Genomic DNA, 14,364 nt, shown 5'->3' on the forward strand with positions numbered 1-14,364 from the left:
ATTTTATAGATAAATTATAAAACTTTTAATGATAAAAGTTTAGTTTAATTATAAATTTATTTTTCTATTTAATTATTAAAAATTCATTTAAAAAAAATATATAAAATTATTAAAATTAAAAAAAAAATAGTTTTTAAATCATGAAATAAATGTGATTACAAATTTTGTTTCTGTCAAACTTTCATTTTTCAACTTGAATCAATCAACTTTTGAATGATTTTTCTTACTTAAAAACATAATATTTTTCATTTAATAGTTTTAGAAAATGTTGGAAAATTGGCTAAAAGCCTGGAAACATTCATTCACTTAGAAGAGAATGATTCTTCTGATAAAGAACAAAACGATTCTCTCTCTCCCTCTAAAGATCATCAATTCAGTTTTACTGTACGAATTCATCTTTAATTAATTTTTAATATTTTATAATAAGTTAAAAAAATTATTTATAAATAAGCTAGAAAATTTAATTTATAGGCTAGCATAAAAAGTAAGAATCTTTCATCTGAAAAAGATAACCAAGAATCTCTATTCTCTAATGAGTTCAACGTGAGAATAGAAGATATTTCTTCAAAAGTTATTCATGATCTTAAAGAAATTCTAAATAAATACAAAAATAAAATCATTTTAGGAGACTGCGAATGTAAGAAAATTTTACATTTATAATTCTATTTCTTTATTATATAAGTAGTAGATTTATATTTATATATTAAGTATATATTATTTTCAATACAGTCGACCCCCCACTATAACACTGTTGATAACTCCGTTTTATATGAATTCCATGTTGTACGAGTCACTTAGATTTTACAAATACGTGTGCCGGGCTGTAAACGGCTCACCTATTCGTAAAATTTAAGTGACTCGTATAACATGGAATTCATATAAAACGGAGTTATCAACAGTGTTATGGGGGGTTCGACTGTATTTTTATTGTTTATTTTAACAGTATTTTGATATAATATATGATGTTTTTATAGCTGGTTTAGGAGGAAAATTATACGGAGATTGCTTGAAAGAATATTCAGATGAGTGTAAGAGATGCTTACAAGAAGCTATTCAAATCATAGAAGAAGAAGTTGAAAAACAAAAGAAAAAAGCCGTAGAGGAATCATTAAAAGCAATGAATGCAGAAAATGAACAATATATAAAAGAAATGCAAATGAAGTTTCAGAAGCAGCTTCAAGTGCGTTGATTTTATATATCATTTATATAATTTTTTTATAATTAATTATTTATAGAATGGCACAAAAGATATCTGTAAAGTTTATGGTTATATTACACCTAAATGTCAAGGTATATAAATCTTAATCAAATGCAAACATCTGCAATTTTGAAGCCATTTTATAATACACGTTCATGTATTTGCCCACAATCCACAACATGGAAAACATTCAGGTAAAGAACTGGTTAAATTGGATTGAGGGAAGCTTCAGATTAAATATGAGAGCAAAAGTTTAATATATTTTAATATAAATGAGCTTCAAATGCTAATTTAAATAATATTCGAATAAGATTACCTTGTATTTTAGTTGTAATAATTAGTGAATACAACAAGTGAATTTAACGGTGTTTATAATCAATATTTCAGGATGAAATAGCTAAAGTTAAAGCTCGAGTACAACAAGAAATTGAAAATGAAGTGGAAGAGGAAAAAAGAATAAGTGAAGAGAAAATAAAAGAGAGCGTGAAAGATGTAACTGAACAATTTAAAAATCAATTAAAAGAAGCGGTGAGTGAAGCTCAAGAGCATGAAATGAAAATGGGTCAGAATAAATGTAAACAAATGAGAAGGTAAATTAATGAATCTAATAAATTATATATTTATTCTATTAAATAATAATTATTACAGAAAAGAAAAGAAACATTTTAGAATACAATACGCGTGTTATTTTCTATTATTTTTTTCAATTAATAATCAATTATGTATTGATCTTATATAGCAAGTATGGCTAACAAGTCGATCTCAACAGTATGACCTGTTAAAACGTGAAAGACATTTGTAATTTCCATGGAAATGATATATAAATCTCTTAATTATCACTATGGGTTTTTAGAACTGCGTTGTATATAAGATAACACGTAATTGTCTTTGTTTCTGATTGGAAAACAATGAAAAGAAAGTAGTAGATACTGAATGAGAAACAAGAAACTGGAACGTGCTCTTTAAGTCCGTGATCGTATCTACATTATGTATTTATTTTATAAATTGTTTTGTTGTGCTTAAAACAATTTTAATTATGTGCCAATGAGGAACAAGATTTGCGCGATAAATGGGAATTTTTACCAAGATGAGCGATATATGCGGCTGCTTAATTTATAAAATCTTAGTGTTTTTATCAAAAGAAATAACATGAAATACCGTCAATTATTAATAAATATTGATTGTTTTATAAGAGTAGGTTAATTAATAAATTTTTATAAAAGAATAAAAATGCAACGGTACATCATTGGTACTTGTAAGTTGGTCAGGCTTTTTCTACAAAGTATCACAGAAAGGCTGTACCAGGCTTACATTTTCAGTCTTTAGTATGATATAAAAAATTAAAATTGTCGGAATATTAAGTTAAAAGATCTATAAACCGCCCTTTGATCGTTAAACTTTAAAATCAAAGGTCAAAATATAAGTATTGGCACGACCTTTCTGATACGTTGTATATAAGTTATACAAAGAAAAGATTTTCTTTACGACATTGTAACTTAATTATATTTTATAAATATGCCATTAATTTAATAAAAATAAATTTTCATTATACTGTTCGTTTAAGAGAAATAAATTACAAATTTTTTAATTTAAATAATAATGAGTAATAGAAATAAAATAGTTTGGTAAAGTGAACGAGGCCTCTTATAACGCGAGACCCTAATCTATAATTAATTATATTTAAATCTGGTTGTGTTTTTAAAAGTATATTTTAATATGTAAATTTATTTTAAAGTGGATTTGATGAAAAACTGCGAGAAATAAAACGAATAGCAGAAGAAGAAAAAGATAAATGCTTGGGAGTATTGAAAGAAAATTTAATACAAGAAAAAGAAGAAGCTGTTCAAAATTTAAAAAATGAAGAAGAACAACGAGCAAATGTGCAAATGAAAAGGCAACAAGAATATTTCGAAAATATAATCGAAAATTTGCAAAATAAATTAAAAGAATTAGAAAGAGAAGTGAGACAATTAAATGAGCAATTGAAAGAAGCGAATGTTCAGAAATCTGATGCTAATATGCAATTATCCAATTTAAAATTACAATTACAACAATTTATTGTATTGGCCAACAAGACAGAAATGGAAAATCCAAGGAATAAATTACTTTACAGAAATAAATTTAATTAGTTATATAAGAAAAACTAAATTTAATTGTAAATTTTAAGGAAAATAAAACGACATTTTAAATTTATAACATAAGTTAATTCTTAAATTTATTAAAAAAAAAAACAACATAATATTATAATTATATTTTTAAAAAAATCTAGCAACGAGTTGCTTAGGTTTTCCGGCAACATGTGTGACGCCATCTGTTATGATATTTTATTATTTAAAAAGTTTTTATATTTTTAATTTAATTTTCAGGGTAGGAATGGGTTTTATAAAAAAATTATAAATGCTAATAACCGGTAAAATCGTTATTAAGTCCGACCCTACTCGAGATATGACACGCGACCGCTTTTATCTTTCACCCCTTTGACCTTTAAGAACTCCCGAAGTCAATCAACATTGCACGAACTGTTGGACAAAATATTATGTTAATGTTTGCCATGAATGTTACAGGACAGATGAAAAGAGGAAATAAAACCTCTTCTTTTCATCTTTCCACGGAAAAAAATGAACAGTCGTGATCGTTTAATGATTGGAACTGTACCGGAGAGTATCGCAATTTCACAGGAGAGTGGTTGGATGAAGGATGACATATTTTTGCAATGGTTGGACCATTTCAAATAACTATGCATCTTAAAAACGAAAATCCTGTTCTCTTAATCTTAGATGGACATGCTAGTCACAAAGAGTTGTCAATAATATGAGTATACTCTTAAGAATCACATTTGTTTGCCGTGTATGTATGTCTCCACACACTATTCACAAGCTGCAACCTCTCAATAAGACATTTTTCAAGCTTTTTACAATATCTACGTTTGCTTCATTAAGTGCAATATGGATGAAACAAAATCCTGTAGCTAGGATTACTGATTACGGCATTGCTGATTGCTGCACTTGTAGATTTCTGTTTTGTTAAAGCAGTTAGGCACACGAAGACGGATTTAAGGGCACAGAACAGGATTTGACACTACATATAAAAATGAGGATGAACTCTATTAAAGCATTGTTTAAATTTTTTGATGCCTTGTTAAAGGGGTTTAGATCTTATTGAAAAATTAAGAAGATTTTCAATTAAGATATTTCAAAAGATTATTTAAGCTCGAACGTTCAGTGCCTGGTTTTTCTGTTGTAAGATTAGAATTAGGGAGACCTCCGCTTGAAATTAATACTTTAAAAGTTTGTTAATAAAACTATTTCTTAATAAATACCGGATTATGTTGAGTGATCAGTATATAGATATTTCTACGGGGTATTCTTGCCTATATTGTATTACCGATTACGATTGTGTATTAACGCATATTTATACGTCCTGTCCAGTTTTAAAATGTTGTTTAAGAGAGAAATTCTTAGTGAAGATTTTTTAAAGAATTATTTGTATGATAAAAATATGTCGAAGATAATATTGAATAAATTGCATACTTTTTTTTTTGTTAAATCTTTGTACCATTTTTATTAACTGTATTGTAATTAATAGACCATTATGTGGCTGCTTATTTATTAATTTTGTTTTATTTTTCTCTCTTGTATGGAAGTACTATTATTAATAACAAATAAATAATATTTTGTAATACATTTGTTTTGAATACTGATCACATAACACGATAACTAACTTATTGAGTCTAGTAAGGAGAAACAGTTGACAAATCGTCACCTTGGAACTTTCAGTCACAATAAAACTAAGTAGAAATTAAGTAAACAAGATCCTTCAATGCTATCCGAACGAATTCGTTAAAAGAAACATCTTTTATTGCATTATTTAATGTATAATATCAATCCGGAAATTTCGGAATTTGCATTTGCCTAATTTCGGAATTTCTGTATTGATATCTTAGGCGATCCGGAATTTCAGTTCCTAACCATAACTCCATCAAGTATACATAGAATACTTTAGGACAGTAAGTAGCAATTCGTCAATTCCTTCCAAGAATAACTTGTTGTACTCAAAATGTAATTCGCAGAGGATAACTATAATAAATATATATATATCAAATAATATAATTATCACATAAGCCCTTATGTATCTGCTGATTTCAAATCTTCAGAAGTTTTCATAAGTATTTGATCTGAAAATGGTGAATTCATTCTTCATCATTTGACTGTCTTATTGCGTGTCTGAATGAACACGTAATAAATATGAAATCGTTTATTACGGGGTTATTATGGGCTCTTACCGAGTTAGAGATTTATATACCTTATATGTGTAAAGATAATGAAGAGATAATAATTTTGTCATCTTTATCGTTTTGAAGATAATTTTATTATTCTATTAAATTTGAACTATATTTAATATTTGTTTTTATTTATTTATTTATTTAAGTGAAAGTAATATTTGAAAGGTTTCTCATAAACTCACTTCATATCTTTAATGGCTTCACACTGTCTCATGTTTTAATAACAATTTATATATATACGTGTTTAGAAGATTTTGTCTTCCTACACTCCCTTTTGTAATGTTTTAATCTTTGCTTCAATAATTTAATGACATTTTTATAATTATTTTGTATTATGTTATATTACGTGTTTTACGCGATGGTATTAAAAAATATATGAAAAATTTTTTTAACTTCAAACCGTTCTTCAAAAATTCAATTTCATATTCGATTATAATTAAAAGAAATAATCTAAATGATATTCACATCTTTCATATTTTATTTCAAATTGGGTTTAGGTTTATTTGGTTACGGCAACGCTGCAAATGGACAATCTTCCGAGGGCAAATGTATACCGGGAGGTTTTTTAAGGGAAACTGCTTCTTATTCTAGATAACATGAAACCCCTGAAAACTCCACGTGGCCAGTCCGTTGGCGAGGCGCAAACCTATGACCAACTACCAGTGTTTACGGGGTTTTATCCCCTCGGCCACTGGTGGGCACTATTTCAAATTAACTACATAGCATTTGTGACAAAAATGATTTCATACAAAAGTATAAATTTCAAAATTGTATTGAGATTTAGATCCCGAAAAAATGGGACTACCGGGTTGTAAGGGATGGGGCCCGACATATCAAAACGGACCACCGTCGGAAAATTCCTGGATATTTTTCAACCTGCCAGGATTGGATTCCGTGTTCCCAGAGCGGTAGGATGCCACCTTGACCGCTAGACCATCCGACCCTCGGAGAAAGTGTGGTATGATGTATAAATTTGTATTATCGCATTAATGTAAACATAAATGTAAATAAGATCCATATTGTAGGATTTTAAGAGACTGTTAAAACCTTATATTTATGCTTCGATATCATTTTTTTCACAGAAATTACGTAGTTAATTCGGAATGAAATGTTAAAGGTGTCAATGTAGATGACCACATGGATGAGAGGGCAAACGGTCAGTGTTTTCTTGAAGGTTCAAGTCCGAATCGGGAATCCCAGAAATTTTTCGGGGTTGGTCCATTTTGGATATATCAGGCTCCGTCGCATTGCGGGTCTAGCCAAATCTTCGATGTCTTGATTAAAAAAACACTCTTAGCGCCTACAGGTCAGAAAGAAAACCTGTGATGATGTATCCTATGATTAAAAACATCCTTTGGGGCATCAGGATGGAAAGAATAAAATATATCATACATTCTATTTTATAGTAAATTTTTATTTGGGGCTGCGAAAACGTTTTATTTGTCAATATATTTTTTCGAATCTATTTCTATAAAGTGAAGAACAAAACTAGATCGATTTTTTATTATTATTTTATTTGTTTCAAACTAAATTATAAATATAATTTTGTACAAAATTAATTATTATATTAAATATATATATTTATAATATAATCACAATAAATATGAATACAAGCTATTTAAAATATACTTTTAAAATATTAATCGAGTCTATAAAATTACAGTAACTCTATAATTGCTTCAGATAAATTTTGAGTATAACTACGGTATATGAGAAAATATATTAAATTCAAGCTAAATATAGATTTTTCAATTGCTATTAGCTGTGTTACGCATCTCGATCCCATCCGAAACCTGAACTGCAGATCCATTATTACTGGTAGGTCTACTATGTGAAGACAAAACTATCCCCACAACCTCGCCCATCTTTAACAATTCTCTTCGGATATTAGTATTTAGCCAACCATACAAAATTGGATTAGTTGTAGCAGAAGTCATAGCTATGATGTGACACAAAGCAAAAATTAAATAAAGAGTTTCGGGTGAAAAAATCTTGGGATGGAAATCTGCTATCAAATTAACTATATTCCAAGGTAGCCAACTAATTGTAAATACAATAGATAAGTTAAGTAGTATCATTGTAGCTCTTTCGTTTCTTTTCAGTTCTTTCCGTAATCTTTCTTTATATCCTGGAGCTATTTCTTGATGAGGATGAGCTATTTTTATATTTAAATATGTTCTTACTCTACAATGAGTTGCAATTAAAATCATAGTAGGTATGACAAATTGCATTAAAAGGACGACAACAGTGTAGATAGATTTAATGTGTCCAGAAGGCCAATGTTCCATACATTTTTCTGATAGAATAAACCCACTCATTCTAATAGGAACAACTTTTTGAAAGAGGCAAACCGGTATTGATAGAATTAAAGATATCACCCAAATTGATATTGTACAGATACAAAATTTTTTACAAATAATAGTTCTGTGAATGTGGCTCCGTACGATAGCGTTATGTCTTTCGATGGCAATGGCCATAACGGTTCCTGCCATGATAAAGATAGTCGAACCTTGAAAAAATGGCACCAATTTACACAGAACTGAACCAAGTACCCAATTTTTTCTGATTAATTGCAGAAGTGTGAAAGGCATGCAGAATATGCACAAGGCTATGTCTGTCATACTGAGATTCACTACAAGAAGATTTCTATTAGTACGAATTTTCGTATTCTTTAAAATGACAATGGATATGAGTAAATTACTACACACTCCCGATGTCATGAGAATGCAGTAACTTATCACAATAGTGGTCTCAATTGGAGAAGAAAAAATGTGATCTCTAAGGGTATATTCTTCAAGAACGGCTGATGCTTGTTCCATACTAAAGTTGAAGATGTCAGTTATATTTATTTTCATTTTGTTAATCTTGAAGAAATCCTGAAAAAAATATACTGTGATTAATTTTTTATGTCAAATTAAAAATAGATTTAAAATAAATATATTCAATATTTCATTAATTTTATTGCTTACGTGTGTATTTATTGTTGTATCTACTTAGCGTATTTATTTACATTTTTGTATTTATTTAACGTATTTCTTTATTTTTTAATGTGTAAATAAATACATTCGAAACGTTCTGTTTATTTAAAATATTTAGTTAGATTATGAAGTTTGAAAATTCATTGATAAAATATACTATTTGTTAAACATATACCAGAGGCCTGCGGTGACATTTAATGATAGGGAAGCTGTGTTTCCATAAAAATTATAAACAGATACAAAGATAAACAGTTTATTTATTTTAACTCTAAAATAGATACATTGATATAAATCAAAGATATAAGAACTTATTTATGAAAATAATCCCACAATATGTATTTATATTTTAGAAAATACAAGGGACAGCTTCCATGAATTGCATGCCACTGATATATACATAATCGTTTATTTAGTAATTCAATAATAACACGTTGAGGGAGCTTAAGCAGTCAAAGCAGAAGGGGTAGAAAGATATATGATTCTTTTTAATGAACATATATGAATGTAATTCTTTAATCTATTTATAAGTAATAAAAATATATGAACACATTTCTTCCTGATACCCTTTCTAGTGATCTCTCCAGGTGTTATTGTTAGGGAACATCGAGAATAGATTTGCAAGTTTAAGGAAGAGCAGAAAAGAAATATATATATATATATATATATATATAGATTAAGAAAGACATAAGTATTTTTAGATCTATCTGCAAAAAATATTGTATGAACAAATCCGTATTGTATTCTGTCGAAGAAATAAAGAAACAGAATTAGCTAAAAAAGAAATATTAGCTATGAAAAATTATAAGGATTCGATTGGTTCCAAAGTTCAAGACCTCTTATTTCAAACATTCATATTCATGAAAAGTTCGAAATCCTTACTTAGAATCCAGTGTTTTGTAAGGGATTTGAATTACAGTCGACCCCCCTATAAGATATAGATACGTTCCATTCTTTGGAAACAGTAAAAAAACAGTAAAAAACCCCTATAAGATATAGGGGGTTTTTTACTGTTCTATACGGATACCAGTCACAATTTTTTCGTAGTTTTATAGGAATCGTAATTATAGGGACCGTAATTATAGGGGGGTCGACTGTATTTACGAATATAAATAGGCCTATATGAAATGAGTGTGATCACCGCTCGAAGTTTGTAAACTATTTTAAAATAAAATATATTTGTTCAAATACAGTATTGTAACATTCAACTTTTTCAGAAACAAAACAATACAGATGTGAATTATAATAATTATGACATCTGTAAAATAAATGTTGTTTAAATCCTTAATTTAAAATTTACTTTATTTATGGAATTACTTAAGAAGAATTTTAGTCAAAATAAATTATATTAGAATAGTCTTTCTTGGTAAAGTATCTGTAAAAGTATGAAGTTTGTTTGAATAAATATTTTACTTTAAATTCATGTTAATGTTTATTCCTATATCAACATAAAATTCAGCACATTATTTGATCAAACTTGACTTCTATTTATTTGTTTATGATCAACTTGTTTTATCTGTTATAATCAAATACAGTAAACGATATCTCTCCAGTGACAAATATGATCTCTGGAGACAAAAATCCATTAACGAGTTGCTTAACTTTCCCGGCAACATTTAATATGGCCGTCTGTTATGCTATTTTATCTTTAAAAATCATTTTATATTTTTAATTATTATAAAATAACTAAAAACTTAATTTTCAAAGTAGGGATGGGTTTTTATAAAACAAAACTGTAAATACTAATAACGAGTAAAATTGTCATTAATTTCGACCTTACTCGAGATACGACACACGATCCCCTTTTTATCGCCCCATCCCTTTGACCTTTAATCACCAAAATTTAATAGTATCAATTCACGTATTACACAAACTTCCTTGCAAAATTTCAGAAATTTTCGACAAAAAGCACAGGAGTTATTAAGCTTTAAACAGGGTGAACAGAATCTTATCTTTTAAATCATCTCCTAAAGGACTTTTTAAATCCTTTAGGAGATGATTTATATAGAAAAGTTGAGAAATATTAGCTTAATAGAATCTACAAATTTTTAATCGTTTCGCTTAATATTAAAAAAACTAAAAATAAGCAAAGTTTTTCTAATAGTAATGAAAAAAAAAGAGTGAGCTTATACAATAAAACTCAATTTAAAAAAAAAAAAAGTAAAAAATTAACTATAGTTTAGAAGTAAATAATAAGCTATATTATATAAATGTTTACCTATAATCAATATTATATTTAAAAAAAAAGAGCACTTAAATAATCGAAAAAAAAATAAAAAATACGAATCAAAATTTAAGATTAAATTGTAAGAAAACTCTGGAACAAATCTAAAGTTTTATTGCCAATAATCAAGCCAATAATTCCTAATAAAAGCATTCAATTTTGTAGTATTAACAGACAATAAAATGGAGTAAACGTAACTCTATTGTCAAAATACAATTTATTCAATTAAACTCGATCGATTTAATCCTCTTAAAAGCAAAAATCGAGAACGATGTCTATAAAAGAAATAAAGTGATGTTTTTATAAGTCTAATCAGTGACATCTGTCACGACAAAGTAGTCCCTTCGGGTGAAAGCCATCCCTATCTCTTTCTAACTGCAACTTGTCAAATGCATCGAAGAAGACTCGCAGGATACCATTCTTTTCATCGACATCTGTCGAAAAAAAAACAAAAGAAAATAATAAAAAAAAGGAATGACCTTGATATAAACAATTGCAGATAAATTTAATTCCAATTTTATATGTATATATAGAGACCGATTGATTTTTTTTTAAAAAGAATTTATTACATTTTTCATTCAGGATTTCTATTTTTAATATCGATATTAACTATAAAAGTATTCGAGTATTGTGAATATGTAATTCTTTATATTAAAAACTTTTATTNAAAAAAATTATAAATGCTAATAACCGGTAAAATCGTTATTAAGTCCGACCCTACTCGAGATATGACACGCGACCGCTTTTATCTTTCACCCCTTTGACCTTTAAGAACTCCCGAAGTCAATCAACATTGCACGAACTGTTGGACAAAATATTATGTTAATGTTTGCCATGAATGTTACAGGACAGATGAAAAGAGGAAATAAAACCTCTTCTTTTCATCTTTCCACGGAAAAAAATGAACAGTCGTGATCGTTTAATGATTGGAACTGTACCGGAGAGTATCGCAATTTCACAGGAGAGTGGTTGGATGAAGGATGACATATTTTTGCAATGGTTGGACCATTTCAAATAACTATGCATCTTAAAAACGAAAATCCTGTTCTCTTAATCTTAGATGGACATGCTAGTCACAAAGAGTTGTCAATAATATGAGTATACTCTTAAGAATCACATTTGTTTGCCGTGTATGTATGTCTCCACACACTATTCACAAGCTGCAACCTCTCAATAAGACATTTTTCAAGCTTTTTACAATATCTACGTTTGCTTCATTAAGTGCAATATGGATGAAACAAAATCCTGTAGCTAGGATTACTGATTACGGCATTGCTGATTGCTGCACTTGTAGATTTCTGTTTTGTTAAAGCAGTTAGGCACACGAAGACGGATTTAAGGGCACAGAACAGGATTTGACACTACAGATAAAAATGAGGATGAACTCTATTAAAGCATTGTTTAAATTTTTTGATGCCTTGTTAAAGGGGTTTAGATCTTATTGAAAAATTAAGAAGATTTTCAATTAAGATATTTCAAAAGATTATTTAAGCTCGAACGTTCAGTGCCTGGTTTTTCTGTTGTAAGATTAGAATTCTTGAAATTAATACTTTAAAAGTTTGTTAATAAAACTATTTCTTAATAAATACCGGATTATGTTGAGTGATCAGTATATAGATATTTCTACGGGGTATTCTTGCCTATATTGTATTACCGATTACGATTGTGTATTAACGCATATTTATACGTCCTGTCCAGTTTTAAAATGTTGTTTAAGAGAGAAATTCTTAGTGAAGATTTTTTAAAGAATTATTTGTATGATAAAAATATGTCGAAGATAATATTGAATAAATTGCATACTTTTTTTTTTGTTAAATCTTTGTACCATTTTTATTAACTGTATTGTAATTAATAGACCATTATGTGGCTGCTTATTTATTAATTTTGTTTTATTTTTCTCTCTTGTATGGAAGTACTATTATTAATAACAAATAAATAATATTTTGTAATACATTTGTTTTGAATACTGATCACATAACACGATAACTAACTTATTGAGTCTAGTAAGGAGAAACAGTTGACAAATCGTCACCTTGGAACTTTCAGTCACAATAAAACTAAGTAGAAATTAAGTAAACAAGATCCTTCAATGCTATCCGAACGAATTCGTTAAAAGAAACATCTTTTATTGCATTATTTAATGTATAATATCAATCCGGAAATTTCGGAATTTGCATTTGCCTAATTTCGGAATTTCTGTATTGATATCTTAGGCGATCCGGAATTTCAGTTCCTAACCATAACTCCATCAAGTATACATAGAATACTTTAGGACAGTAAGTAGCAATTCGTCAATTCCTTCCAAGAATAACTTGTTGTACTCAAAATGTAATTCACAGAGGATAACTATAATAAATATATATATATATCAAATAATATAATTATCACATAAGCCCTTATGTATCTGCTGATTTCAAATCTTCAGAAGTTTTCATAAGTATTTGATCTGAAAATGGTGAATTCATTCTTCATCATTTGACTGTCTTATTGCGTGTCTGAATGAACACGTAATAAATATGAAATCGTTTATTACGGGGTTATTATGGGCTCTTACCGAGTTAGAGATTTATATACCTTATATGTGTAAAGATAATGAAGAGATAATAATTTTGTCATCTTTATCGTTTTGAAGATAATTTTATTATTCTATTAAATTTGAACTATATTTAATATTTGTTTTTATTTATTTATTTATTTAAGTGAAAGTAATATTTGAAAGGTTTCTCATAAACTCACTTCATATCTTTAATGGCTTCACACTGTCTCATGTTTTAATAACAATTTATATATATACGTGTTTAGAAGATTTTGTCTTCCTACACTCCCTTTTGTAATGTTTTAATCTTTGCTTCAATAATTTAATGACATTTTTATAATTATTTTGTATTATGTTATATTACGTGTTTTACGCGATGGTATTAAAAAATATATGAAAAATTTTTTTAACTTCAAACCGTTCTTCAAAAATTCAATTTCATATTCGATTATAATTAAAAGAAATAATCTAAATGATATTCACATCTTTCATATTTTATTTCAAATTGGGTTTAGGTTTATTTGGTTACGGCAACGCTGCAAATGGACAATCTTCCGAGGGCAAATGTATACCGGCAGGTTTTTTAAGGGAAACTGCTTCTTATTCTAGATAACATGAAACTCCTGAAAACTCCACGTGGCCAGTCCGTTGGCGAGGCGCAAACCTATGACCAACTACCAGTGTTTACGGGGTTTTATCCCCTCGGCCACTGGTGGGCACTATTTCAAATTAACTACATAGCATTTGTGACAAAAATGATTTCATACAAAAGTATAAATTTCAAAATTGTATTGAGATTTAGATCCCGAAAAAATGGGACTACCGGGTTGTAAGGGATGGGGCCCGACATATCAAAACGGACCACCGTCGGAAAATTCCTGGATATTTTTCAACCTGCCAGGATTGGATTCCGTGTTCCCAGAGCGGTAGGATGCCACCTTGACCGCTAGACCATCCGACCCTCGGAGAAAGTGTGGTATGATGTATAAATTTATATTATCGCATTAATGTAAACATAAATGTAAATAAGATCCATATTGTAGGATTTTAAGAGACTGTTAAAACCTTATATTTATGCTTCGATATCATTTTTTTCACAGAAATTACGTAGTTAATTCGGAATGAAATGTTAAAGGTGTCAATGTAGAT

General features: G+C 28.6%; 2 protein-coding genes across 2 annotated transcripts in view; one reads left to right on the top strand and one right to left on the bottom strand.

Moving 5' to 3' along the window:
- The window catches only part of LOC111622530 (probable inactive protein kinase DDB_G0270444), a 6,164-nt gene extending 2,790 nt beyond the window's left edge, over positions 1-3,374 (top strand). The window contains exons 2-6 of the mRNA XM_023364934.1: positions 257-384; positions 472-637; positions 975-1,180; positions 1,586-1,788; positions 2,934-3,374. Coding sequence (XP_023220702.1) covers positions 257-384; positions 472-637; positions 975-1,180; positions 1,586-1,788; positions 2,934-3,327 — 1,097 coding nt within the window. The 3' untranslated portion in view covers positions 3,328-3,374. The remainder of the gene's footprint in view (positions 1-256; positions 385-471; positions 638-974; positions 1,181-1,585; positions 1,789-2,933) is intronic.
- A 3,756-nt stretch (positions 3,375-7,130) lies between these two features.
- LOC111622494 (neuropeptide Y receptor type 5-like) lies at positions 7,131-8,318 on the bottom strand. The gene has a single exon (XM_023364886.1). The coding sequence runs from the start codon at positions 8,297-8,299 to the stop codon at positions 7,229-7,231; it is 1,071 nt and encodes a 356-aa protein (XP_023220654.1). The 5' UTR covers positions 8,300-8,318; the 3' UTR covers positions 7,131-7,228.
- Between the last annotated feature and the right edge of the window lie 6,046 nt (positions 8,319-14,364).

This window comes from Centruroides sculpturatus, unplaced genomic scaffold, assembly GCF_000671375.1.
Source record: "Centruroides sculpturatus isolate CEXI.00-Female unplaced genomic scaffold, Cexi_2.0 scaffold291, whole genome shotgun sequence".
Taxonomy (NCBI): Eukaryota; Metazoa; Arthropoda; class Arachnida; order Scorpiones; family Buthidae; genus Centruroides; species Centruroides sculpturatus.

Bases quoted from the DNA above. Each gene is read 5' to 3' on its own strand.
- LOC111622494 (XM_023364886.1), bottom strand. From the start codon at position 8,299: ATGGAACAAGCATCAGCCGTTCTTGAAGAATATACCCTTAGAGATCAC.